Source organism: Phoca vitulina, unplaced genomic scaffold (genome assembly GCF_004348235.1).
Source record: "Phoca vitulina isolate PV1807 unplaced genomic scaffold, GSC_HSeal_1.0 scaffold2, whole genome shotgun sequence".
Taxonomy (NCBI): Eukaryota; Metazoa; Chordata; class Mammalia; order Carnivora; family Phocidae; genus Phoca; species Phoca vitulina.
The window spans coordinates 50,970,668-50,998,003 of record NW_022589705.1 but is presented as its reverse complement, the minus strand read 5'-3'; the positions used below and the strand labels follow the sequence as shown (position 1 = coordinate 50,998,003).

Genomic DNA, 27,336 nt, shown 5'->3' with positions numbered 1-27,336 from the left:
CATAAAATGCTTTAAGTTCCTTAATTTGTAAAGTTGCTTGTCTAAGCTGCTCTAATAAACCAGAAAAGTGTTGCATTCTACCTCCTTTATGTCCTAAAATATTGACAGTATAAAATTCACAAGAACTGAGAAGAATGACATGATTCATGATCAATACTCTTCTAAATTATCACTCTGACCTCTAGCTGGTTGCCATAAGGCTCTCTATCCAACCCCACACACAGACCACCATTGCTAGGACCTCGTATCTCGGCTCTGTCCCTCATTTATTCTATTCCGGCCACACTGACCTCTTTGCTATTCCTTGAATATTCCTAGCATGCTTCCAGTATGCAGCATTTGCATGTGCTATTCTTCCCTCTGCCTAATAATATCTTCCGCCAGATATCCAGAGGGCTCACTCCCTTACTTCCTTCGGGTCTTTGCTCAAATTCACCTTATCAGTCAGGTCTCTTCTGATTAGTTTACAAAGTAGGAAATTTAGCCACTCTTCTTCGGTCTCCCTATCCTTCTCACCCTACTTTTTTTTTTTCCATAAGAGTTACCTCCACCATACCTATTAATATTTATCTGTGTTTGTTTATTGTCCATTGCCCTCATCCCCAACTAGAAAGTAAGCTCCATGAGGGCAGGGAATTGTTGACTGCCATATCATCACAGCTTAGCATAGCGCCTGGCACATACCAGACTCTGAGTAAGTATTTGTTGAATGAATAAATAAATGAAGTACTTTCTGTCCCTTTATGCTTCTCTGCTGAATTACAGACGAATGGTGTGGTTTCATCTTATGGCATAGTATTCCACTCCTCAGTCACGTCCACTCCGCCATTAAGCCCATCTGCTGAGTTTTTAATATTTTTTCACTGAATAAAATATTAATTTCCAAAGATAACTAATTGATTTTCATATGTCTACCATATCCTTTCATATATCCTTGAGGATATTAATTACACTTACAGGTTTTGATCTGTGTTCTAACTACTTCCAACTTTAAATTGTTCTGTTATTTATAGATTGATAATTCTCTTTGAAGCATGCTGGTTTTCATCAAATAGTTGTCATTCTGGATTATGTGCTCATTTTTAAATCTGTAAGCCCATATCCGCCTGAAAACACTGTATCTGTTCAGCTCAGCCCGTATCTGGCGGTTGTGGAGAAGAGGCAATCATGCTGTCAGGCAGAATCTGCCAGTATCCACTCTTCTCGGTATGAGAGGCTCCTTCTTCCAAGGCATGCCCACCCTGAGCACTATATTATCAGCTCAAGCCCCCAAAATCACTGCTCTAAAAAAAGACACCGATCTCTCTGCAGGCACTCCTGTGCAAACATGGTACAGGGGTCAAAGTAACCAAATGTCCAACAGTACCCCAGGCCCCCATTCCATTGCCTGAATTTACTACTTCTGAGCTTACAACCCTACTGAGGTTTTTACATATATCTTCTCCTTAGATTATTCTGTACTGTGGTTTTCTCTTATGTTCCAATCGCACCCTATCTTCTATCTTCCAGGGATACTTTAAAACCTGTAGCCCAACAAAAGTGCCCCTTTTGTCATTTACTACTACACATAATAAACAAAATAATATCTGATGTAACAGAAAAAATTTAAGCATTAGAACCCGATGTCCCTAGGTTCTAATCCAGGCTATCCCACTTTCTGGCTGTGGGACCTCAAAGACATTATTTAACTACTCTGAGCCTGAGCTATGTCATCTGTTGGAACTTTAAGATGGAACTGAGATGAGTGTCAAGTGCTCAATAAAATGCTCGATACACAGTAAGTACCCAAAAATATTAACTACCTTACCCTCTTGCCTAAACCAAGGTCAGCAACCCCATAATGAGAGTTAAGTAGCAAACTCCATGATTCTGAGATTAATGTTTTACAACTAATCTCTTTATATTAAGATTTCTAATTAGAAGTTTCCAACATACATGTATAGAGATAAAGACTTCTGAGTTACCCAACAGAGGGACAGTTTTCTTCAGTAGTGTCTAAAATCTACCTATTGGAATACTTATCAAAATGGTAAGTTCATAAAAACAGCTCTTCTTTATAAAGGGTAGCAGACTGTGCTTTTATTAGGTCACACTAAAACTAAAAAGCATGTCAGCAGTATCCCCAAGTGATGCTTAGCACAATATTAAACCCAGTGAAATAAGACAGCAACCATAGGGGCAAAACAATAAGCCAAGGATACAAGACCATTGCAAGTACAATTTAGCACAGATAACTTCAGTTTCTGAAAACTATGTCATAACAGAATTCTCCCCTACTTCGGACATTTATTTTTCCTTTAGAAAAATAAAATAAGGCTAAGAATTTTCAGGATGAAGACTCTTCATTATGCAAATTAAAATTAGCAAAGGAAACTTAACTTTTTTTTCTTAATCTGATTTTATATCTCAAACACCATCCATTAGAAAAATAAATTTTGTGGGGCGCCTGGGTGGCTCAGATGGTTAAGTGTCTGCCTTCGGCTCAGGTCATGATCCCAGGGTCCTGCGATCGAGTCCCATATCGGGCTCCTGGCTCAGCGGGGAGCCTGCTTCTCCCTCTCCCTCTGCCCCTCCCCCTGCTCATGCTCTCTCTCTCTCTGTATCTGTGTCTCAAATGAATAAAATCTTAAAAAAAAAAAAGAAAGAAAAGAAATTTTGTGGTAGAACAAAACATTATTTTTTAAAAATATTTACCTGATTCGATATACTGGTCAAGGACCTATAAATATTTAGTTAGTTAATAAAGCGTGGGGACCTTTCAAACAGCTTGATCTGGAAAGCTGGCTATTCAATTTAACTTAATCATTTAAGTTTCAATAAACTGGATTCTTTTTGAGAAATGCAAATTATTCATCAATACCTATCCATGATTTCCCAGAAGAGTTAGACCATAAATTATTATAATTACATATTATTAGTTATTAATGATCTATGATAATATAGAAATACTACTGATAAACCTATTATTTTATACAGAAAGTTAAGTGATGTAGGCCACAGTAATTGCAGAACTCCTAAGGAGAAAATATCTACATAAAAAAGGTCCTTCTTTTGTTTCTTCAGCTATTTTTTTAAATGAATGTTCAGGTCTCATACTTATTATTAATCTACCTTAATCCATTTATAGATTCTACTCAGCATTTCTTAATGTTATAATAAACCTATGACTTACTTTCTGATCACGACTGCCCAGTCCTCTGTATAACTTCTTATACAATCTCTAACATGTGGATCCATTTCACTAGTTTAAAAAAGAAAATAAATTTGTAATTTAGTAAGGAAAGCACTGATGTTTGTGAATTTGGTTGCTTCAGTTCTTGTTCATATAATAGGAAACAATACTACCATAAGAAATAGGATCTAAACAGAATCAAGGAAGGTAGCCTTTCCATAGTTAAACTTAAACCAAAAATATGTAAATGTCGCCTTACCTTTCTTCAGGTACAGCTGACACCAGGGTTCTGCAGTCCCTAGGACTATAAACAACTTCGATATCATCTGGAGGGAACTCAATCAAATCTCTTAAAGGCCCAGAATCCACAGCTAAAGGATGAGTAATGAGGTATTCTTCCAAATCCACTGGGTCCACTGCTTCAGTAAGGGGCACCTTTATAAAGAGGGGTGGGTATGAGAGGTAGGTAGAAAGGGAGAGGTGGATATAAAAATTTTAAAACTTTAAGCAAAGGAAATTTATTGTTTTTAAAAATACATGTTTTTAACCTAGTTATTTCTAAAATGTCAGCAGCGATTCAGCCAGATGCACTAAAGAAACAAGGTGTTGGCCTTCTGTTTTTTTTTTTTTTTTATTTTTGACAGAGAGAGAGAGAGTGTGCAAGCAGGGGAAAGAGCAGGCAGAGGGAGAGGGAGATGTGGGGCTTGATCCCAGGACCCTGGAATCATGACCTGAGCCAAAGGCAGACGTTTAACCGTCTGAGCCATCCAGGCGCCCCGGTGTTGGCCTTCTTATACTTGTTTATACTTTTGGGTCAATACTTTAATCTTCTCGCTTAGACTTTGTCCATTCTCCTCACATAAAATCAGTAATGATAATTAACAGTTTTAGAATACTTTACGATGACAACATGCTCATTGGAAGGATTCTTTTTTTCTTTTTTATATCTTTGGAATTGTCACTGCTAAGTTTATAAGGAGCGCTTTTACTTTATTTGTTCTTACTGTTGATTATTCTAGTAAAAATATATAACCAGTCTGTAGTAGGCTGAAAATGGCCCTCCAAAGATCTCCACATCCCAACCCATGGACCTTATATGGCAAAATAAACAAATAAATACAAATAAAAGAGTATTTGAAGATATGATTAAGGATCTTAAAATGGGGACATTATCCTGGATTATATGAGTGGGTCCTAAGTGCAAGTACAATCATATATATCCTCATATGGAGACATAGGGAATTTGGGGCACACAGAGGATAAAGCCATATGAAGACATAGCAAAGAGAAATTTAAAGATTCTGGCCTTAAAGACAGAATGATACGGCCTCAAGCAGCCACCAGATCTGGACGAGGCAAGGAACTGATTCTGAAAGGAGTCTCTGAAGGGAGTGTAACCTCACCAAAACCTTGACTTCTGCCCACTGATATCAGACTCTGGACTCCAGCACTGTGAGAGAATAAATTCCTGTTGTTTTAAGCCACACAGTTTGTGGTAATTTGTTCCAGCAGCCACAGGAAAGTAATACACAAAGTCTATTAAAAGTATCTATTAGCAGTAATAGAATATTCACAGAATTCCTTAGCCAAGCTGAAATTATACATTTTAATAAGATACCTTACTTCTTACTAACATGAGAAAAAATAGTAAGCAAAACTGTGAAGAATTATATAACAAATGTGCAGTTGTGGACCAATGAAAATAAGAACATGCAATTTCTCAAGATGTCAACTGGGTAAAAACACTGAGACTTGCAGGTACGTGTTACAAAATAGAAGGTGCTTTAATCTATGATGCTTTGAATTGAACAACCCCCAACAGGTAAAGCAACATTTTATAGATAGTTAAGTAAAATAATGACTAGCACATCATAAACACTCATTTGAGTGTTTTTCTCATTCAAAACCTCTCCCAAACCCTGTAAGTTAGAGAAAGTTAATATTTCAGTTCTACAAATAAGGGCATTTGTGCTCAAAGAACTCAAACAACTCCTGAAAATGAAATAGCCACTAAAGACAGTACAAAATTTAAAAATGGGTCTTCAAGCTCTACAATTCCTGGTTTTTCTCTCAAGCATTCTATCTTACCTATTCTCTCAAGTATATCATATACTATCATGATGTATAGTTTATACATCATATAGTATCCCTGTTCTTAATACAGGGAAAGAAGCAATTCAATAGAAAACAGAATATTCTTCAACCATAATTGCTGAAAAAACAGGGTATCTATACTGGGGGGGAATGAATCTCAATCCTTACACTACAACATACACAAAATTTAAATTGAGATGAATCATGGACACAAATACAAATACTAAAACCATAAAACTGCTAGATGGAAACATAGGAAAACATCTTCATGATTTGGGAGCAGGCAAAGGTTTCTTAGACACAGAAATAATTATAAGAGAAAAATCTGACATATCAAAAGATAATTAAGAAGGCCACAGTAAAAGGAAATATTCACAAAACATACTTAACAAGAATATATAAATAAGTCTTACATCTCAATAATAACAGGACAAACCACCCTCTCAAATGGGGGGATAAAGTTGACAAGACATTCACAAAGGAAGACACAGGAATGGCCAGTTAGCACGTAAAAAAGTGTTCAACGTTAAAAGTCACTAGGACGTACTTCCATTTCCGGGAAGAAGACAGATTTTCCCTATTCTTCCCACTAATTACAACTATAAATGCTGGACAGTCTATATAAAATAAACATCAGAAGACTCAAAAAGGTAGAGAAAAAGGCAAATCAGCAGGGATCTCGGGACTCAAGAAATGGTACAACAGGGAGTTAGCTAAAATTTCTTTTTGCCTTATATACTCCATGCTTGGAGCTAGGAAAGCTCACAAACCAGACACACCATGGGGTGGGTTGGGGGGGAACCCCAACAAAATTCTGTTCTCCCCAGCCAAAGGACCAAGAGAGGGGCAGCACAGCAAAATAGAAGAGTTTTTATTTATTTATTTATTTAGGCAGCATAGCAAAATAGAAGAGATTGAGTGATTGGATTGATTGAAGCAGGCTCCTCACTGAGCAGGGAGCCCAATGCGGGGCTCAATCCCTCGGGTCCACAACCCAAGCCAAAGGCAGACGCCTAACTGACTGAGCCACCCAGGCATCCCAGCAAAACAGAAAGGTTTTAGACAATAACCATTCTACTTCAGCCAAACACTATATGAAAAACTGTGGACCCACCCATATCTACGCAAGCAAGGCCAAGTGGAAAGCTAAACTTCACCCTCACAAAGCTGTAACAAGGCATCCAAACTCCCCACCAAGCATGGAATCAAAAAAGTCACAGTAGGAGGACGCCTGGGTGGCTCAGTCATTAAGCGTCTGCCTCCGGCTCAGGTCATGATCCCAGGGTCCTGGGATCGAGCCCCACATCAGGCTCCCTACTCGGTGGGAAGCCTGCTTCTCCCTCTCCCACTCCCCCTGCTTGTATTCCTTCTCTCGCTGTCTCTGTCAAATAAATAAAATCTTAAAAAAAAAAAAAAAAAGAAGTCAGAGTAGGTAACCGGGATTTTCATATCTACTAGGAGGTATGAGCCTCCCACCTCCACAGTGTCAGTGGAGACCACACAGGGACATCTACTCATTCAGTAATAACAAGGCATTTCTTCCTCTTACTGTTGGGATAGTATCTGGGGAGGTCTATATATAATACAATAAAGGGTAAAGAGATGGAAGGGTACATAAAATTTCTAGACTTCACTCAAACTGTTAAAATGTCAACACTAGTTGTGTGATAAATTATGTAAATATAATCCCTAAGCAACCACTAAAAAGGCTGTACAAAGATATGCACTCAACAAGACTGTAGATAAATTAAAATGGAATTCTAAAAAATGTTCAGATAATTCACACAAGATAGGAAAAGAAAACAGAAAAACAAAAAACAGGGGCACCTGGGTGGCTCAGTTAGTTAAGCATCTGCCTTTGGCTCAGGTCATGATCTCAGGGTACTGGGATCAAGCCCCACATCAGGCTCCCTGCTTAGCAGTGAGTCTGCTTCTCCCTCTATGATCTCTCTCGCTCTCACTCTCTCCCAAATAAATTAATTAATTTAAAAAAAAACAGAGAGAACAAACAAAAAATAAAATGGCAGACTAAAGCCCCAGCAAAACAGTAGTAACATTGGGGTGCCTGGGTGGCTCAGATGGTTAAGCGTCTGCCTTCGGCTCAGGTCATGATCCCAGAGTCCTGGGATCGAGTCCTGCATCGGGCTCCCTGCTAGGCGGGGAGCCTGCTTCTTCCTCTGCCTCTGCCTCTGCCTCTCTCTCTCTGACTTTCATGAATAAATAAATAAAACATTAAAAAAGAAAACAATAGTAACATTAAATGTAAATGGTCTACATACGCCAATTAAAAGATAAGAGAATAGTAGAATGAGTTTAAAAGTATGACCTACCTGTATGGTGTACAAAAAATTCACTTCAAATAAGACAATATAAGGAGGTTGAAAACAGAAGAATGGATAAAGATATACCACGTATACATTAATCAAAAGAATTCTGAAGTGGCTATATTAAAATCAGATAAAGTAGACCTCAGAGCAAAGACAAGTACTAGATAAAAAGGGACATTACCTAATGATAACAGCTATGATCCAACAAGAAGACACAGCAATCTTAAAGGTGTATGTACTAAACAACAACTATAAATTATGTGAAGCAAAAATTAATAGAACTGAAAGGAAAAATAAGACATATCTACAATTAAAACTGGAGACTTCAAGACATCTCTCTCAACAACTGATAGACAACTGGACAGAAAACCAACAAGGATATGGTAAAACTCAACAGCACCATCAACCAACAAGATTTAACTGACATTTATAGAACACTCCACCCAATAGCAACAGAATAAATATACTTTTCAAAAGCAGCAAAAGCATATACCAAGACAAACCATATCCTGAGCCATAAAACCAACCTCAACAATTTTAAAGGAATCAGAGTGTGTTCTCTGACCATAATGCAATCAAATTAGAAATTAGCAACAGAAAGATAAAGGAAAATCTCTAAACACTTAGAAACTAAATACACTTCCAAGTAAGTCATGAATTACAGAAGTCTGAAAAGTGAAATTTAAAAAATACGTTGAACTAAATGAAAATATAACATAAAATTTGTGGGATGAAGGAAATGCAAATCAAAAACATAGATACTACTTCACACCCATTATGATGGCTATTATAAAAAAATGGAAAACAAGTGTAGGAGAGTATATAAAGAAATCAGAAGCCTTTCGAATGTTCCCAAAAAATCATACCAAAAAACAGAATTACCAAATGATCTACTAACTCCACCTCTAGGTATTCCACCCAAAAATTGCAAATGAAGACTCAGATCACTTGTACACTCATGTTCATAGCAGCAATACCAACAGACAAAACATGGAAACAACCCGATGTCCATCAACAGATGAATGGATAAACAAAATGTGGTATACACATACAAGGCTATATTATTGAGTCTTAATGTGGACGAACCTTTGAAGAAATGCTGAGTGAAACAAGCCAGAGACAAAAAGACAAATATCGTATGACTGCACATTATAAGGTACATAGAACAGACAAATTTATAGAAATAGAAATAGAATAGAGGTTACTGGGGACTGGGAGGAGGGGACAACCGGGAGTTATTGTTTAATGGCTAAAGGGCTTCAGTTTCGGATAATGAAAAATTTCTGGAAATGGATAGTGGTATTGAGAATACACTTAATGCCATTGAATTATACACTTAGAAATGGTTAAAATGATAAATTTTGTTATACATATTTTACCGCAATACAGATAGATAGATAGATAGACTGACTGACTGACTGAAGTAAACTATTTTAAAAAACTTTTTAGGTCATGTTTCTCTGCCCAGGTATTATTTCTAGGGCAGCATACCTTTCAGGATTCAAAGTGTTACAAATGAATATTCAATGAAAATAATGGCAAAAGCTGGGAGTCTCTGCATATGTCTAATTCAAAATTAATCTTTCCTCAAAGAATGACCAACCATACCATGAGTAAGTCTTAGGGTAGGGAAGGAAGCTATGACACTTTCTTAAAAACACCAAATATAGGATAAACGATCTTGTTTCCCAAACTCACACAGGTCACTGGCTTTCTAGATGTGGTGTTAGCTAGACTTGGATCACAGAATCAAATTTATTTTTGCTACAACTATCTCCCCTCCCTCTGATGCCCATCAGAGACAGCTGCTTGGGTTAGTCTTGGAATGTGGTGATGAGCTGATTATAACTATAAATTACTTTGTAAGACTCCAAGGAAAGATCCTATATTTACTGACCCAAGGGAAAAGATTACAACATGATTTTATAAAAGAGTGTGGCTGGGGGAGGCCTGGGTGACTCAGTCGGTTGAGGGTCCTGGGATCAAGTCCTGCATCAGGCTCCTTGCTTGGCGGAGAGCCTACTTCTCCCTCTGTTTGTGCGCACTCTCTCTCTCTCTCCCTGACAAATAAATAAATAAAATATTTAAAAAAAAAAAGAGTGTGGCTGGGCCATTAGCAGGGTTAAAGGGTGATGAGAAGCAACAGTGAAGCACTACAGAACCTTTCATAGGCAATGTTCCAATACTTTCTTTAACGATCCTTCTGTTGGAATTTGGCTGACATGTTTAGTGTTAAGATCTCTTTCAATCCTTTCTGGTGCACCATCAAAAATTCTGGTATTTGATAGAGGTTGTTTTGGCTGGGTGATAGCTGAAGAGTTTCTTTTTGAGGTGATCAAAATGTTCTAAATTAACTGTGGGGATGGTTGCATATATCTGTGAATACATTAAATCCACTGATTTGTAAATTAAATGGGTGAATTATCTGGTATGTGATTAAAACTCAATAAGGCTGGTAAAAAAAAGTTAAACCAGAATCTAATCAGTTATAGGAAATACGAATGACAGAGAAATGAGTCTACAAGGAAGAAATTTCAAAAAAGTTGAACCAGAATCCTAATCAGTTACAGGAAATGAAGGAGATAAGAGAAACAAATCTATAGGGAAGCAAATATAAAATCCAAAAGGCAGGCAATTCTAAAGATTTTTATTTATTTATTTGTCAGAGAGAGAGAGAGAATGAGAGAGAGAGCGCACAAGCAGGGGGAGCTGCAGGTGGAGGGAGAAGCAGGCTCCCCACTGAGCAGAGAGCCTGATGTGGGACTCGATCCCAAGACCCTGGGATCATGACCTGAGCTGAAGGCAGATGCTTAACGACTGAGCCACCCAGGCTCCCCAAGGCAGGCAATTCTATAAGACAACTAATTTGATATTCTCAACAAATTCAATGGCATAAAAACAAAGTTAGAAGTTCGGGGAGGAAGAAACTACTTCAGTTGTTGTTTTTGTTTTTGTTTTAACACAAGTGATCTAAAAACCAAACTCTATCTGTGGATTTTATGTGGATCTCCATTTGAATAAACCAACTATAAAAAGATATTTATGAGATAATCAAGGAAATTTAACATGTACTGGATATTAGATGATACCAAGGAATTACTATTAATTTTGGTTAAGTGTGATAACAGCATTGTGATTAAGTAAGAAAATATCAATGGTTATACTAGTCTTTCTATTTCTGTGTATGTTTAAAGATTCCCATAATTTAAAAGTACTTTATCAGAGAGAATACAAGAAGACAAATTGATGTCAGCAAGCTCTGACAATCCTTTGAAGGAACTGTGTTGCAAAGAAGAGCAAAGAAATACTGGGGGCTGGGCACAGGCAGAAAAGTATGGCAAAAGAGAAGGATTTTTTTAAATGGGAGAAATAACAGCATGTTTGTATACTGATGGGAATGATCAGGTAAATAGAGAGGAAAGGTGATAAAAGAGAAGGAAGAATTACTAAAGGACCGTATTTCAACAACGGAGTGAAGTAGGGACTGACTAATCCCTCCGCTTGTTCACAAGTGGTTCATCTAGAGTCACAGGTGTACAGGTAGACTACATGGGTACAGATGGTGGTAGGAGTATGTTCAAGTTCTTTTCTGACTGCTTCAATTTTCACAAGTACAATATGAAGCCAAGTTATCTGAGGAGTAAAAATGGGAAAAAGCGATTAGGGGTTAACAGTAGGACGCATGAAATAAGCCAACTAAAATAGTGGGGAAATGAATGAACTAGGAAAACATACTATTTGCCTGGAAATGTGAAAGCCTTCCTGAGTGAGTGGTCATAAACTGAGTGAGACCAGTCAAGAGGATTATGTTTTTCTCCAGCCACACGCAGCTGCACAAGTGCAGGTATGAAGGAAGCAGAGAGCTGGATTTTGAACAGCACTGAGGTTGTGCCAATGACATGAGAAGCTAAGGAATTCAAGGTTACATGCTAGAGAGTCATTATAACGATCATCAAATAATTTAAGTTTGGTAAGGAGAGAAAAGAAAACATCAAAGTGTGAGGCACAGGAAAAAGTCAGTAGGATCACGGATTCTACGTTCTGGGGATGAAGGATAGTTGGAGTCAGGACATCAGTATAAGAGGGGCACCCGGCTGGCTCAGTCAGTGCAGCATGCGACTGACTCTTAATCTCAGGGTCATGAGTTCAAGCCCCACACTGGGTGTGAAGCCTACTTAAAAATAAAAATAAAAATAAATTTTAAAGGATACCAGAACAAGAGAGTAAGAAAGGTAAGAAGCAGCAGTCAGAGAGCAAGAAACAGAAAACTGAGATTAGAGGGGTTACGATTATTTATAATGACCAAATCTAGGGCATGACTATGAAAGTGAGTAGTTGAGGTGTAATACAGGACATAGAATATCAGTACAGAAAAGGAGTTCAAGACTCTGAGAGGGTATTAAAAGGATCATCTCCATGTACAATGAAATCACCAAGAAATCCATATATTCTAAAATTTCTCCCATCAGCATGTTACTGTTGTTAAAAGTAAACTCCATCTTTAAAATTTTTAATACAAACATTATAAACATCTCATTACAAGGTAATCAAACTGTTATGTTCTGGCATACCATGTTTTTTCAATAATTGGTGTCCTTTCATACCTAAATGGAAAGTGTTAATACATAACTCTACCCGTCACTCTTAATTACTTTTTTAGTTTTTGACAAATGGAGGTATATTTTTAATTCATATTCTTACTATAACTACTAAGTATCAGTTTTTTTATCAAAATTGATTATCCTGGGGCACCTGGGTATCTCAGTTGGTTAAGCATCTGACTCCTGATTTTGGCTCAGGTCATACCTCAGGGTCAAGAGACTGAGCCCAGTGCCGGAGCCAGCTTGGGATTTTCTCTCCCTCTGTCTCTCCCTCCAGGCCCCCACCCCTGCTTGAGCTTTCTCTCTAAAAACTGATTATCCTCATGCCAGTTTCCTTAATAAGAACACATATGCTTATACCTCTGACATAGTAACTGGCTAAGGCAATGATTCAGTAACTGTATATTCCCTTCTATAAAAGGGGACAGATAATACTACAAATCTATGTAATTATTTAATATTTCCTTCAGTACCTATTTCCAGAATAGATTCCTAAATTTTCCTATAATGAATCACCTTGGATCTGGGGAGACTTAACCATAAAATTCCAGAGTTGATAAATCCTGAATGTAAAGTTTCAGAGTTGACTAGGAAATCAGCACCTGTATGACACCTCCTAACACTCTTCCCCAACTCAAATTTCAGGAAAGAGAGGGGTAGCAGCAAATCAGATTATGAGACTAGTGATGGAGCCCAATCCACTGGTTCGTCTTTCCACTATTTTTTCACAGCCTTCTCAGTAATGTGCCAGTTAACATCCCAGATTTTAAATATGTTACTTACTGTGGTATGATGGGATATATTGCCAACAATGTTGAGGTTTTTGAGCAGTTGAGGAGAACCACTGTATTGTCCAGAGATCTGCTTCCTGACTTCAGCAGCCACAGTTCTATAACAAAGAAAGTAAATATATTATTTAAAAAGAAAACAACCACGTTTAAAATGGAAGGAAACTAAGTATATTAAATATTCATTTAAAAACCAACAAAATCTCAGAGTATCAACAGGGCCATAAATTCATAAGATACTTGAGTAAATACTGCCTATAATTACAGTAGAACATCTTTATGCTGATGTAGGACACAAAAGTGACAGCCAACTTACAGAAGGCTTTTTTTGTATCTGGCATTTCAGGAAACATACTTTGGCTTTCAACACAGCAGGAAGCTATAATAAGACAGATATACATATATATATTAAAATGTACATATCTTAAGGATATAAAATTCTAAAATATTTTATAAACAAAGAATTAGGAAGAAAAAAAAACTCCTCTTTCCTTTCTAATATCACTAGCTCCTCATTCATGTCCCAGAAAACTATCCCCTATTTTTACTTAACTAATAGAAATCGGCCTTAATACTCTGGCATTAATGGCTTTCCATAATCTGACCCTAATCACCTTTCCTGCCTTGCGTGTCCTTTCCCAAATTCTTGTCAGTGAACATAAATTGCTTCCCACAAAGCTGTTTCTCTTCTATACTCACAAATTCAATCCTTAACTAGTTTTTAGGCTAAACTCAAATACCAAGACATGCATACAAACGTCTTGGCTCACCCCAACTAAAATTACCACCCTTCATTGAAACTCTTAGAGCATTTATAATCTAATGCATTTTCCTCCTCCCTAGTTATTTTTCCACATTTTATGTATGCTCTATATAAACAGAGGCAGTGGTTTCATTCATCATTGTTTTCCCTAAAATATTTAGCATGCAGCGCTCAAAACAGGTGACTGGTTAGTCCTATGAAATATACAGTATTACTGAACTTTCTGACAAATGAAGTAAACCACAAAAGCATTACCATAATACAACAGATTAAGTCTTTATTTGAATTAGGATTAGAGTTTAGAAGTTCCACCACTTCAAGCTGGTTACTAACCCTTGGGGGCATACTAGTATTTCAAATTTACTTACATGGCATTTCTAAAACAAAAATATTTTAGAAATTCAAATGACTTTATACCTCATCATTCTCCATATTCCTCATATTTCACAAAACTATAAAGCAAAATATTCAATGAGTCCCAAATCCAGTAACTAGCAACTTCCTCACATTAGTAACATTTTTATTAAATAGAAATAAGAACTCAAAAATAAAAAAAGAAATTATAACTTAAGAACACAAAACAAACACCACTATCCATAGATTTTGTGCAATTGTTTTTCTGTAGTCAATATCTAACCTCTACACTATGATCATCAACTGTCCACTTCCTTATTTTATAAAACTAGCCTTCTGGGTTTTTTTTACTCTTTTCCAAAAACTAAACCCTACTTTCTCCAATCATTCTACTGCAAATAAATTGAAATAGGTCTAATGACCTGATTTCTGGGCCAGCCTGATGCTTTTGTTCTGCAGTGTTCTCAAACCAGAGGCTGAATTCAGAGCCCTGAACATGTTGGTCCCCATACAAATCTCCAGCTGAATTTCTAAACAATCTCATTTTCCAAAAAATATCCAGATTTATGATACAATCTTTCCCCCACCTTCTTCTCTTCCATACCTCCTTCCTTTTTTCATGTTCAACCATTCCACACATATTTACTCAGCCTGTTTTGAGCCTATTACTCAAGTAGAAATTTTTGATACAAAGGTAAAAAAAAGTTATTAGTAAGTCTCAAGATACTGAATTAGCTCAACTTTTTTTAATGGGTGATTTGAGGTACTTTAGACCATTTCTGTGTTTTATAAAAGGCTAATTTGTTCTTCATAATTGCTGAAACCTAGAAGTTCATCCTTCAATAGGTAAATGGATATATAAACTGCAGCACATCCATACAATGCAATATTATTCAGCAATAAAAAGAAATATGTTATCAAGCCACAAAAGACATGGAAGAACCTTAAAAGAATCCTGCAAGTGAAACAAGCCAATCTGAAAAGCCTGTGTACTGTACAATTCCAACTATATGACATTCTGGAAAAGGCAAAACTATGGAGACAATTAAAAAAAACAACAACCAGGGATTGCCAGGGCTGGAGGGGGAGAAGGAAGGGCTAAGAAAGTAGTACACAGGGGATTTAAAGGGCAGTGAAATTACTCTGCATGATTCTATAATGTAAACAGATGTCCTCATGCATCTGTCAAAACTAACAGAAGGTACAACACAAAGAGCAAACCCAATGTAGTCCATGGATGGTCATTAATAATAATATATCCATACTGGCTCATAAATTATAAAATGTACCGCACTAATGCAGTGTATTAACAGTAAGGGAAACTTGGGGCACCTTGGGTGGCTCAGTGGATTAAGCATCCGACTCTTGATTTCAGCTCAGGTCTTAATCTCGGCGTCATGAGTTTAAGCCCCGCACTGAGCTCTACCCTGGGAGTGGAGCGTACTTAAATACTAAAATTAAAAAAAAAAAAATTGGGGGGGGTGGTGCCTGGATGGCTCAGTCATGAAGCATCTGCCTTCGGCTCAGGTCATGATCCCAGGGTCCTGGGATCGAGCCCCGCATCAGGCTCCCTGCTCGGCGGGAAGCCTGCTTCTCCCTCTCCCACTCCCCCTGCTTGTGTTCCCTCTCTCGCTGTGTCTCTCTGTCAAATAAATAAAATCTTAAAAAAATATAAATACATAAAAAATAAAAATAAAAAAAATTTTTTTTAAATAAGGGAAACTTGGGGCGCCTGGGTGGCTCAGTTGGTTAAGCATCTGCCTTCGGCTCAGCTCATGATCCCAAGGTCCTGGGATGGAGCCCCACATCAGGCTCCCTGCTCAGCGGGGAGCCTGCTTCTCCCTCTGCCTCTGCCACTCCCCCTGCCTGTGTGTGTGTGCACTCTCTCTCTTTCTCTCTGTCAAATAAATAAATAAAATCTTTAATGAATAAATAAATAAAATAAAAATAAAGGAAATCTGCTGGGGAAACGTGTAAAGGAACTCTCTGTACTTTCCACTTTCCACCAGATGTGAAAAGACAAGGAAGTTCATTTCAGTTTAGAATTCCCCTTAGGCCTTTTATTTATTTATTCATTCATTCATTTTTTTAAAGATTTTACTTATTTGAGACAGAGAATGAGTGAGCAAGAGAGCAGGAGCAGAGGGAGAGAGAGAAGCAGACTCCCCCCTGAGCAAGGAGCCCAATGCGGGGCTTTATCCTGGGACTCCAGGATCACAACCTGAGCCGAAGTCAGACACTTAACCGACTGAGCCACCCAGGTGCCCCTCCCCTTGGGTCTTTTAATGAAGCCTACATATTGTGTGTTCTTTATTGTGTTTAAAGTTTAAAGGCCTTAAAATCTCCTGATCCTTTTGTCAAGACTTAGATGAGAATATGAAAAAGCTTTTTCACAGACAGACATAGAATCAGTATTCTATGTCTCTTTATGCGTCTCTTCCTCAGTGCTACTCAACTCAGTCTATCAACCTCAGCACTACCTCACTGTTTCTGGGCTAAACCATGAGTTATCTGAATTTCATCAAATTCAAGATGTCACTAATTATTAAGACCTGCCATTACTTCATGTATAGCTAAGAAAGAAAAACCTTGCCAATTAACCACCATACCATCAATTAATTGGAAGACATACCCTGATTTCAGAAGATGTTAAGCAGTGAAACTTAAAATAAATGAAATATGATTACCTGAAAAAAGAGATGATTCTTTCTTGACTAACAGAGATATACAAAAGATAATCCCCATGCTACAAATATTTGTCTTATTTCTACATTACATAATTTCCCAAAAAAAGAAAATTAGTAATAATTTGAGAATAAAAACCATTTCTAAAATGGGCTATAATAGCAATAAAAATATAACCTAAACAAGAGATGTATTTACACTGAGACCCTCTCTATATGAGAAGATTTCATAGAATGGTAGTGAGGAAATTTTCCCAAATGAAAAATAATACTCTTAACCATATTATGGTCCAAAGTATGCAAGACAAAAAATATGATGAATATAGTTCCTGATATCAGTTAAAATCCTTTACTAGACAGTAGTCCTTCCTTACTCATGGGAAATAGTTCCAAGACCCCCAGTGGACGCCTGAAACTGTGCATTTTACCGAACCCTATCTATATGCTTTTCCCTGTATGTACATACCTATGACAAAGTCTAATTTACAAATGAGGCAAAGTAAGAGATTAACAACAATAACAGAGCAACTGTAACAATATATCGTCATAAAAGTTATGTGAATGTGGTCTCTCAAAATATCTTACTATATTATCTTCACCCTTCTTGTGATGATGTGAGATTAAATGCCTATGTGATGGGATGAAGTGAGGGGAATGACTTAGGCACTGGGACGCGGCGTTAGGCTCCTACTGAGAAGAGAGATGCTGAATCCTCAGAAGGAGGAGCATCTGTTCCCTGACTGAGGCTGATCACAGAAAGTGAAACTGTGGATAATGGGGGCCTACCGTAGACTGCTTTTTCCCATAATAATTTTTCCTACTCTGGGGTACCTGGGTGGCTCAGTCAGTTAAGCTTCTGCCTTCAGCTCAGGTCATGATCCCAGGGTCCTGGGATGGAGCCTGGCATCTACCTCCCTTTACCTACTTTAGGAAGACATGATTTTCAAAGCTAATTATGAAAACATTTGTCATTGGAATTAGTCTGCTTCTCCTTCTCCCTCTGCCCCTCCTCACCACTTGTGCGTGCTCTCTCTCTCTCTCAAATAAATAAAATCTTTAAAAATAATAATAATAATATAATAATAATTTTTCCTACTCCTAGTGATAGCTCTACTGTAGGGAAATACAGGGAAGTCCTTTTTTACTTCTAATAAGCTACTAATATTAACTACAGGGGCGCCTGGGTGGCTCAGTCGGTTGGGTGTCTGCCTTCGGCTCAGGTCATGATCTCAGAGTCCTGGGATCAAGCCCCGCAGGGAGCCTGCTTCTCCCTCTACCTCCTCCACTCCCCCTGCTTATGCATGCACTCACGTGCTCTCTCTCTGTCAAATAAATAAAATCTTTAAAAAATATATTAACTGCAAAGTAGAAAGAATAGGTCAAAAATTCCATAGTTACTTATGCTCCTAAATTATAAGGGAATACCTTCTTCCCCTCTCAAAAGAACTGATTGAATACTTGACCTATTTGTCTCCTGATCAACTCTCTCCATTTCCACAAGCTCCCTCATTATGTCAACATGCATTACAATTTTCACAAAAGAAAACACTAAGGCCATTCACCATAGGACACTGGAAATAACCAATAAAGGACTCACATCCTGAGGGAAATTATGTTGTATTTAATCTTTCCTCTAACCTCTTCCCACTTTCAGATGCCCCATCTAACCCATGATATCCAGAATGACCAACCTGGGCCTCTTTCATCTCTACTCATTCTCCATGGGACCAATAGAAGAAATAAGATCTCTTGGAACTGTAACTGTTTATATATAAAATAAAAGTCAGGGAAGAAGTGAAGGGTAAGAGGATATACCATGGAATATACCAGGTAAGAGAATACATCAGAGACAAGGCAAAAAAGGGCTGGCTAAAAATCCCCAAAGGAAAAAGGAAAAGAACAGCTGATACTCCAGTGTTGTGACTATCCAAGCCCAAGATTGGTAACTGATGGGTGGAATCACAGTTCTACCATTGGCATTAAAGATAAAGAGAAGTAAAATAAAGAAAACAACAGGTTAGACGTGGGCCACCTATGACCCGGTAGGGGTGTGGAAGGAGGGACTATGGGCTTCTGCTGCTTTGCTTGGGAGGACTCGAACTGGCACCTGGAAACTTTTAGGAAGACATGATTTTCTAAGCTAACTATGAAAACATTTGTCATTGGAATTAGTACTGTGACAAATGGCAGGAAGACAACACTGGCTAAGAATCTGCAGAAATACCTTCCAAACTGCAGCATCATATCCCAGGATGATTTCTTTAAGCCACAGTCTGAGAGACAGACAAATACAGATGGATTTCTGCAGTATGACGTGCTTGAAGCACTTAACATGGAAAAAATGATATCCACCATTTCCTGATGGACAAAAAGCCCAAGACACTCACTGCTATCAACAGACTCTGGAAATGCTGAGAAATTCCCATATTAATGATCAAAGGCTTCCTTCTCTTTAACTATAAGCCCCTTGACACTCTATGGAACAGAAGCTACTTTCTGACCAATCCATACGAAGAATATAAAAGGAGGAGGAGTATAAAGGTCTACAAGCCTCCAGACCCCCCAGGGTACTTTGATGGCCACATGTGGCCCATGTATCTAAAGCACAGAGAAGAAATGAAGACATCAGGTGGGAAACTGTTTACCTAGACAGAACAAAATCTGAAAAGGACCTCTTCTCACAAGTGTATGAAGATCTAATACAAGAACTAGCAAAGCAAAAGTGTTTGCAAGTAACAACATAAAAATGGAGTGCCCTGGGGGCGCCTGGGTGGCTCAGTTGGTTGGGCGACTGCCTTCAGCTCAGGTCGTGATCCTGGAGTCCCGGGATCGAGTCCCGCATCGGGCTCCCTGCTCGGCAGGGTGTCTGCTTCTCCCTCTGACCCTCCCCCCTCTCATGCTCTCTGTCTCTCATTCTCTCTCTCTCAAATAAATAAATAAAATCTTTAAAAAAAAAAAAAAAATGGAGTGCCCTGGGCACCTGGGTGGCTCAGTTGGTTAAGCGACTGCCTTCGGCTCAGGTCATGATCCTGGAGTCCCAGGATCGAGTCCCGCATCGGGCTCCCTGCTCGGCAGGGAGTCTGCTTCTCCCTCTGACCCTCCTCCCTCTCATGCTCTCTGTCTCTCATTCTCTCTCTCTCTCAAATAAATAAATAAAATCTAAAAAAAAAAAAAAAAAAGAAAAAAAATTAAAAAAAAAAAAAAAAAATGGAGTGCCCTGAATCCTTCCTGGGATGAATTAGGAAACTCAAAGGAGTATATTTAAGGACCTTAACCAAGATACAGTATGTAGTTTGGTATGATGGCAGCTGCTGGTTTGTTTGTTTCTGTTATCACACATGGTTTCCCCAATATGTGAAACAGTAAATAGTTATCCATGCCAGTAGACAGGAATTTACCTTGATGAGGTATTCTCACTCCAAGGAGTGCAGAGATATAGCACAGCTCACAAACAATGACTCAGTTCCTCTAGACTAATGATCATCAAACTTTTCTGAATAGGACACAGAGTACAAAATAAGGTTTACATCACAATCCAGTATATATGTAATCTATTGTGTTTGTATGAATGTGTCTGTGTGTATGTAGGTATATATGTGTGTGATGTGTGTGTATATAAACACACATATCAAGTATCAAAAGTATTCACCTTAGATATAATGCCAGGTTCTATTTGTAATTTTTTAAAAATATTCATTACCATCTAATACAGATGCTGACCTCCTGCAAATAAAGGCTTTACTAGGAGTAGCAATGACATTGAATAAATCAATAATTTACCAGGAAAAAACAAAAACAATAGATTAAAGAAATGCAACACTGTGTTACCTACTAAGTATCTGTGCCAAAAATGTTTAACCTGAATTGAATCAAACTGTACATCTAACATCCAGTTAACAGGAAATACAGAGAACACTAGAACAGGCTGAACAAGCTGGTGCCAAAGGAAGCAATCAGACAAAAACCAGAAGGCAGGTCATTCTGTACTGCAAGTCTCTTCAACAAATCAGTGTCATGGTAAATAAATAAGTAAAGACAGTGGGCTAAGTTTTAGCATAAAAAAAAAAAAGTATAGTCTATTTAAAAGAAGGAAAAAAAAAAACTTAAGAGATATAACTAACTGTAATGAATGGTTCCTAATTGGATCCTGGTTCGAACAAACCAGCTACAAAAGACATTTCTGAGAATAATGAGCAATTTGAACATGGACAGGTATTACATTATTAAGAATTACTGTTTTTTTAATGTGTGAAAACAGTATTATAGTAATGCAGGAAATGTCCTTATATTTTTAGAGATGCAAATGATGTTGGTAACTTAGCTTTAAACTCTTCAGTTATTATTACTCTACCTTAATGTACAAAACTAGCAAACTAATTATGGAGTACAGACGGGGCAAGTACTCTTCAAGAAGTATATCGTGTCCTCCATAAAGCCCTGCCTGATTATTTCTGTTCTGTTCCACTCAGGTTAGCTTCTCCTCCTCTGTGCTTTCAAAGTAATCATATGTATCCATATACATTCAAGGAAACAGAGTTACTAAGGGGCTCATTTAGACAGGCAGCCCACTAGCCCGATGACTGCTTTTCACCTTGGACTAAGAACCTGGCCTTGCTAACAGGGAGACTGATTTCAGCACTAGGAAAGCTCTATGTTTGTAAACATTCTCTTTGATATAAGCACATAAATTGCAAAGCAGGTTCTTCTGGAATACCAATGCAACCCTCTAATATAAAAAGTATGGTGGGGGGCGCCTGGGTGGCTCAGTCGGTTAAGCGGCTGCCTTCAGCTCAGGTCATGATCCCAGGGTCCTGGGATCGAGCCTCGCATCGGGCTCCTTGCTCAGCGGGGAGCCTGCTTCTCCCTTCTCCCTCTGCCTGCCTCTCTGCCTACTTGTTCTCTCTCTCTATCTCTCTGTCAAATAAATAAAATCTTAAAAAAAAAAAAAAGTATGGTGGAAGGAAAAAAAGGAACAGTGAAGGATCAAGAACTTGGCTTCTCAGGTCTGGCACTTTCTCACACTTCAGAGGCACCTCTGAACCTCCTTAAGGAATTAGGGAGGACAAGGAAACTTCACTTCTGGAGTACGCTATGCTGGCTCTTATTTTGTATAAATGTCTCAAAGCAGGTTAATTTCTGCCATTAAAGAAAATGTATATTCTTTAACTCAATCTGGTGGCACTTTTCTACCAAAAACTATCTCACTGTGATAACCAAACAATATCATAGACATAGCATCTATCAAATTGTTTTGAAATCTACTTACCTATCTCCTTGAAAGAAACCAAGCAATGCAAGGGGGGACTTCATTTACCTGTGTACCCTCTACCAGAGTGCCTGGCACATCCTGAGTACTTAATAAATGTTTTCAAAGCTGAACTGAAAAAATGGGAATAGAGAGAAATTCATAATTCTCCCCCACCGCCCCAAAAAGTAGTTCAGAAAGAATACCAGAATGGAACAACTTATGTGAGCTTTTTTTTTTTTTTAAGATTTTATTTATTTATTTGACAGAGAGACACAGCGAGAGAGGGAACACAAGCAGGGGGAGTGGGAGAGGGAGAAGCAGGCTTCCCGCCGAGCAGGGAGGCCAATGCGGGACTCGATCCCAGGACCCTGGGACCATGACCGGAGCCGGAGGCAGATGCTCAATGACTGAGCCACCCAGGCGCCCCCTGATGTGAGCTTCTTAAGGACAGGGACTGCACCCCATTAATCTTTACATCCTCTGTCTAGAGACAATGGAGAGAGAGAAAGAAACGGAGACACAGGCATACGAGTGCAGAGAGAGAAAAGGAGATAGGGCAGAAGAATGAATTTAGAGACTACTCAGTATATGAATCTTCCAAATGTCTTTCAGAGTAAACTAATCTGTTAAGTACAATTGTTTCTAATTGATTGGGAAAGGACAAGGAAGTATGCCTTTTTATCCATTACTGTCAAATAGGTAAATATTTGCTGAGGGGAAAACTCTGAATCCACAGAAGAATTCTAAATATATAACCGTTTCTGTAAGAGCCTTGCTGACATCATTATCCCATTTATTAAGTGAAACAGGGAAACACAATGCTCTGCTATTATACATGAAACTCCTTTTAAACAAGATATATGATATGTTTACTTATCTCAAAGCAGTCTCTAATATGACTTTAACCTCTCTGCAAAGGGCTGGTTCCAGAACTATGTTCAAACTCCACAATTATGTAAATAAAGTTATTACAAGTAGCAGAGGAAAGAAGATTTTCCAACATAGAGAAAAGACAAAGAAAATAAATCTATAAAGGAAGACATCTTTTTTTTTTTTTTTAAAGTAGACTCCACACTCAATGTGGGGCCTGAACTCACAACCCTGAGATCAAGAGTCACATGCTCTACTGAGTGAGCCAGCCAGGCGCCCCAGGAAGACATCTTTTAAAAAGTAAACAAAAGGAGTGCTCGCTTCAGCAGCACATATACTAAAATTGGAACGATACAGAGAAGATTAGCATGGCCCCTGTGCAAGGATGACACACAAAAAGTAAACAAAAGGAATATATACCTGGCATTAAAAAACTCAAACCTCACAAAGAGGTAAAAACAAACGGTACATCTCTCTACCGCCATCCAATCCCCAATCCTATTTCCCAAATGTAACCACTTAATATTTTATCAGGTATCCTTCAAGAAAAATATGTGTCTACTTTTTAATGTCCACATATGACATCATACAACAACAAAAAAAACTTTTCTTGATACCTTACATTATACACTTAATATATCTTGGGAATCATTCCATATCAGCACATAAAATTAATAATACTCTAACAATATTTATCAAGCATTTACAACTTATATGCCAGATACTGTATAATGTGTTAGACTTGTTATACCCCATTTAATCCTCAGAAAACCTCTGTGAAGTAGGCATTATAGTAGGATATTTAAGTATCAAGAGGTTAAGGTCACAAAACTAATAAGGAATAGAACCAAGATCTGAACATAGAGCCCCCACTCTTAAACACTGCTCTCCGGCTTTCTATCTGCTACAGAGTTTAGGATATGGGTGAACCAGAACATATTTAACCAGCAATCTCTATTGGTAGACATTTAGGCTATTTCTAGATTTGTAAAGATTATCACTGGAATGCAAGCTCCATGAGAGAATTTTCTCTAAATCTAGAATTATGCATGAAAAGAAAAAGAAATCTTTTGGGCCTTTTGTATTCCAAATTTTCTACAGCACCATATATTACGTTATAGTCAGAAAAAACACATATTTTTAGATAAACTTCAAAAATAAAGTAACTTTCACAAGCTTATGAAAGATAGAGAGGCAGGGTTTGAATTCAGATCCATAAAACTCCTAAGGCCTCTTTCCTTGGAAGCAAGTTTCCAAAGGTAAATGATTCTAGCTACAGTTCATATTAATGAGCTCTCTGTTCTTGAAAACCTAGCCTATGAGGTCAGCTAAAGATACTCAGTGAAAATGTCTAGTGTATACACTTAACATATTAATAGGAACACTGTAATTACAACCACCACCACTGTTATGATCTGTTTCCTATCTTTCAGGATGGCTAAATAAAACTCCCTTCTGAGTCCCTGTCACTTGTCAGTTAGCCTGTGTTAAATTCTTTAAGAATTTAGGTTCACAGTGGGCCAGAAGCCACTAAAGGCCTAAGACACAAAAACAAAGAAAGGTTGATTTGTGAAACCAAAGCACAGAAACAGTCCTTCTATATAATACACTTAACATTTAAGACATAATTCCTTTTTGGGGAGGATAAAGAAAAAAAGATGTCGATGACTCATGTATCCCATCTGACACAATTCTGGAATAACATTTAAATCAAAGATTTAGAGAGCACTGTATGAAAGAGACGTGGATGTCTCCATCACTCTATCTATAGCATTCTACCATATCTCAATTTCCTCAACAAAAACATGGTGATAACATTGTTCCCAACTTCATGGAACATATTAACTTATAACTACAGAAAAAAATTTTTTTTTAATTTAGCATTTGAAAAATTAACACTGATCTGAAATTGGCAACTAAAATAAAAACTGAGAGGGGGAGAAAACCTTTTACTGTAAAAAGTCAATCTTCCCAAAAGGAGATAAATTTATCTTCAATTCCACCCTACTTCATAAAAATAAAGCCAGAATCTCCCACAAACGTACAAATTATATCCTGTATACAATTAGTTGCTAAGTCCTGTTCATTCTAACTCTTAAATACTTCTCAAATCTTTGTCTTCTCCTTCCTTTTCCTACAGCACCTGCCTACAAATAGCATCATACTTAATGGTGAAAGTCTGAATGCTTTTCTCGTTAGACTAGGGAGAAAGCAAGGATGTCTGCTCTCACTATTCAACACTGTACTAGAAGTTCTAGCCAGTGCAGCAGGAGAAGGAAGGAAAGATATGGAAACAAATTAAGGGTGTTCAGATGAAAAAGGAAGAAATAAAACTCTTTACTCACAGACAACATGATCCTGTATGCAGAAAATCCTAAGGAACCCACAAAAAAACTCCTAGAACTAATAAGTTCAGCAAAGGCAGAGGATATAAGTTCAATGTTCAAAAATCAACTGTATCTCTATATACTAGCAACGAAAAACCAAAAATAATTTTTCACTTTCATCATAACATCAGAAACAATACTTAGAAACATATTTAACAAAAGAAGTACAAGACTTACATACTGAAAACTTCAAAACTTTGCTGAGAGAAATCAAATAATATCTCCATAAATGAAGAGACGGGGCGCCTGGGTGGCTCAGTTGGTTAAGCGACTGCCTCCGGCTCAGGTCATGATCCGAGAGTCCTGGGATCGAGTCCCACATCGGGCTCCTGGCTCAGCAGGGAGCCTGCTTCTCCCTCTTACCCTCTCCCCTCTCATGCTGTTTCTCTCTCTCTCTCTTTCTCTTTCAAATAAATAAATAAATAAAATCTAAATAAATAAATAAATAAATAAATGAAGAGACAGTCTGTGTTTGTGGATCTGAAGACTCAATATGATTCAGTTGGCAATTCTCCCCAAAACTAATCTACAGATTCAACATAATCCATATCAAAATCCCCAAAGGGGGAAATTTGCAGAAATTGGCAAACCTTATATTGATGTTGATCCTAAAATGCTTATGTAAATGGAAAAAATCCAGAATGAACAAAACAATTTCGAAAAAGAAGTAAAAAGTTGGAGGACTCACACTTCTGGATTTCAAAATTTACTATAAAGTAACACTAATCAGAAGAGTATGGTATTGGTGTTAAGAAAAGACACACAGATCAGGGCACCTGGGTGGCTCAGTTGTTAAGCGTCTGTCTTCAGCTCAGGTCATGATCCCAGGGTCCTGGGATCGAGCCCCGCATCAGGCTCCCTGCTCTGCAGGAAGCCTGCTTCTCCCTCTCCCACTCCCCCTGCTTGTGTTCCCTCTCTCACTGTGTCTCTCTCTTTAAAAAAAAAAAAAAAAATCTAAAAAAAAAAAAAAAAAGACACAGATCAATGAAACAGAATTGAGTATCAAGAAATAAACACATAGAATCATGAGAGACTATGGACTCTGAGAAACAAACTGAGAGTTCTAGAGGGGAGGGGGGTGGGGGGATGGGTTAGCCTGGTGATGGGTATTAAAGGGGGCACATACTGCATGGAGCACTGAGTGTTATACGCAAACAATCAATCATGGAACACTACATCAAAAACTAATGATGTAATGTATGGTGATTAACATAACATAATAAAAAAAAAAGAAATAAACACATTTATGGTCACCTGATTTTTTAAGGTACCAAGACAATGCAATGAGACAAGAATAGTCTTTGCAACAAAGAGTGTCGCAATAGAACATTCACATGCAAAAGATAAATTTAAAGATTTTTTTTTATTTTTAAGTAACCTCTACACCCAATGCAGGGCTCGAACTCACAAACCCAAGGTCAAGAGTTGCACGCTCCACCGACTGAGCCAGCCAGGAGCCCCATAAAAGATGAATTTAGATCCTCATCTCACAGTATGCACAAAAATCAATGCAAATGGATCCTTAACCTAAAGTAAGAGCTAAACTATAAAAACTTGTAGAAGAAAACAGAGAAGGAAATCTTGACCATGAATTAAGTAGTCTTAGAGAATAACACCACAATCACCATCCACATAAGAAAAAAAATTGATGTATTGGACTTCATCAAAATTTAAAATCTCTGTGCTTCAAACTTCACCATTAAGAAAATGAAGAAACAGGGGCGCCTGGGTGGCTCAGTCGTTAAGCGTCTGCCTTCGGCTCCGGTCATGATCCCAGGGTCCTGAGATGGAGCCCCACATCGGGCTCCCTGCTCCGCGGGAAGCCTGCTTCTCCCTCTCCCACTCTCCCTGCTTGTGTTCCCTCTCTCGCTGTGTCTCTCTCTATCAAATAAAATAAATAAAATATTAAAAAAAAAAAAAGAAAATGAAGAAACAAAGCAGGTAGAAAATATTTGTAATTCATATATCTAATAAAAGATTTGTATTCTGAACATATAAAAAACTCCTACAATTCAAAAACAAGATAAATAACCCAATTTAAAAATGAG

General features: G+C 37.8%; 1 protein-coding gene and 2 pseudogenes across 18 annotated transcripts in view; 2 read left to right on the top strand and 1 right to left on the bottom strand.

Moving 5' to 3' along the window:
• The window catches only part of DOCK7 (dedicator of cytokinesis 7), a 215,382-nt gene that overhangs the window by 176,098 nt on the left and 11,948 nt on the right, over positions 1-27,336 (bottom strand). For all 18 annotated transcript variants that reach the window (XR_004302160.1, XM_032427391.1, XM_032427399.1 and 15 more), the window contains exons 2-4: positions 12,978-13,083; positions 3,432-3,607; positions 3,173-3,241 (exon numbers count right to left, since the gene is read on the bottom strand). Coding sequence is in view for 17 of the 18 variants with exons in the window: in XM_032427391.1 (XP_032283282.1) it covers positions 3,173-3,241; positions 3,432-3,607; positions 12,978-13,083 (351 nt within the window). In the remaining variant the exon portion in view is untranslated. The remainder of the gene's footprint in view (positions 1-3,172; positions 3,242-3,431; positions 3,608-12,977; positions 13,084-27,336) is intronic.
• On the top strand, positions 18,141-19,546 carry LOC116646678 (annotated as a pseudogene).
• On the top strand, positions 23,215-23,323 carry LOC116626755 (annotated as a pseudogene).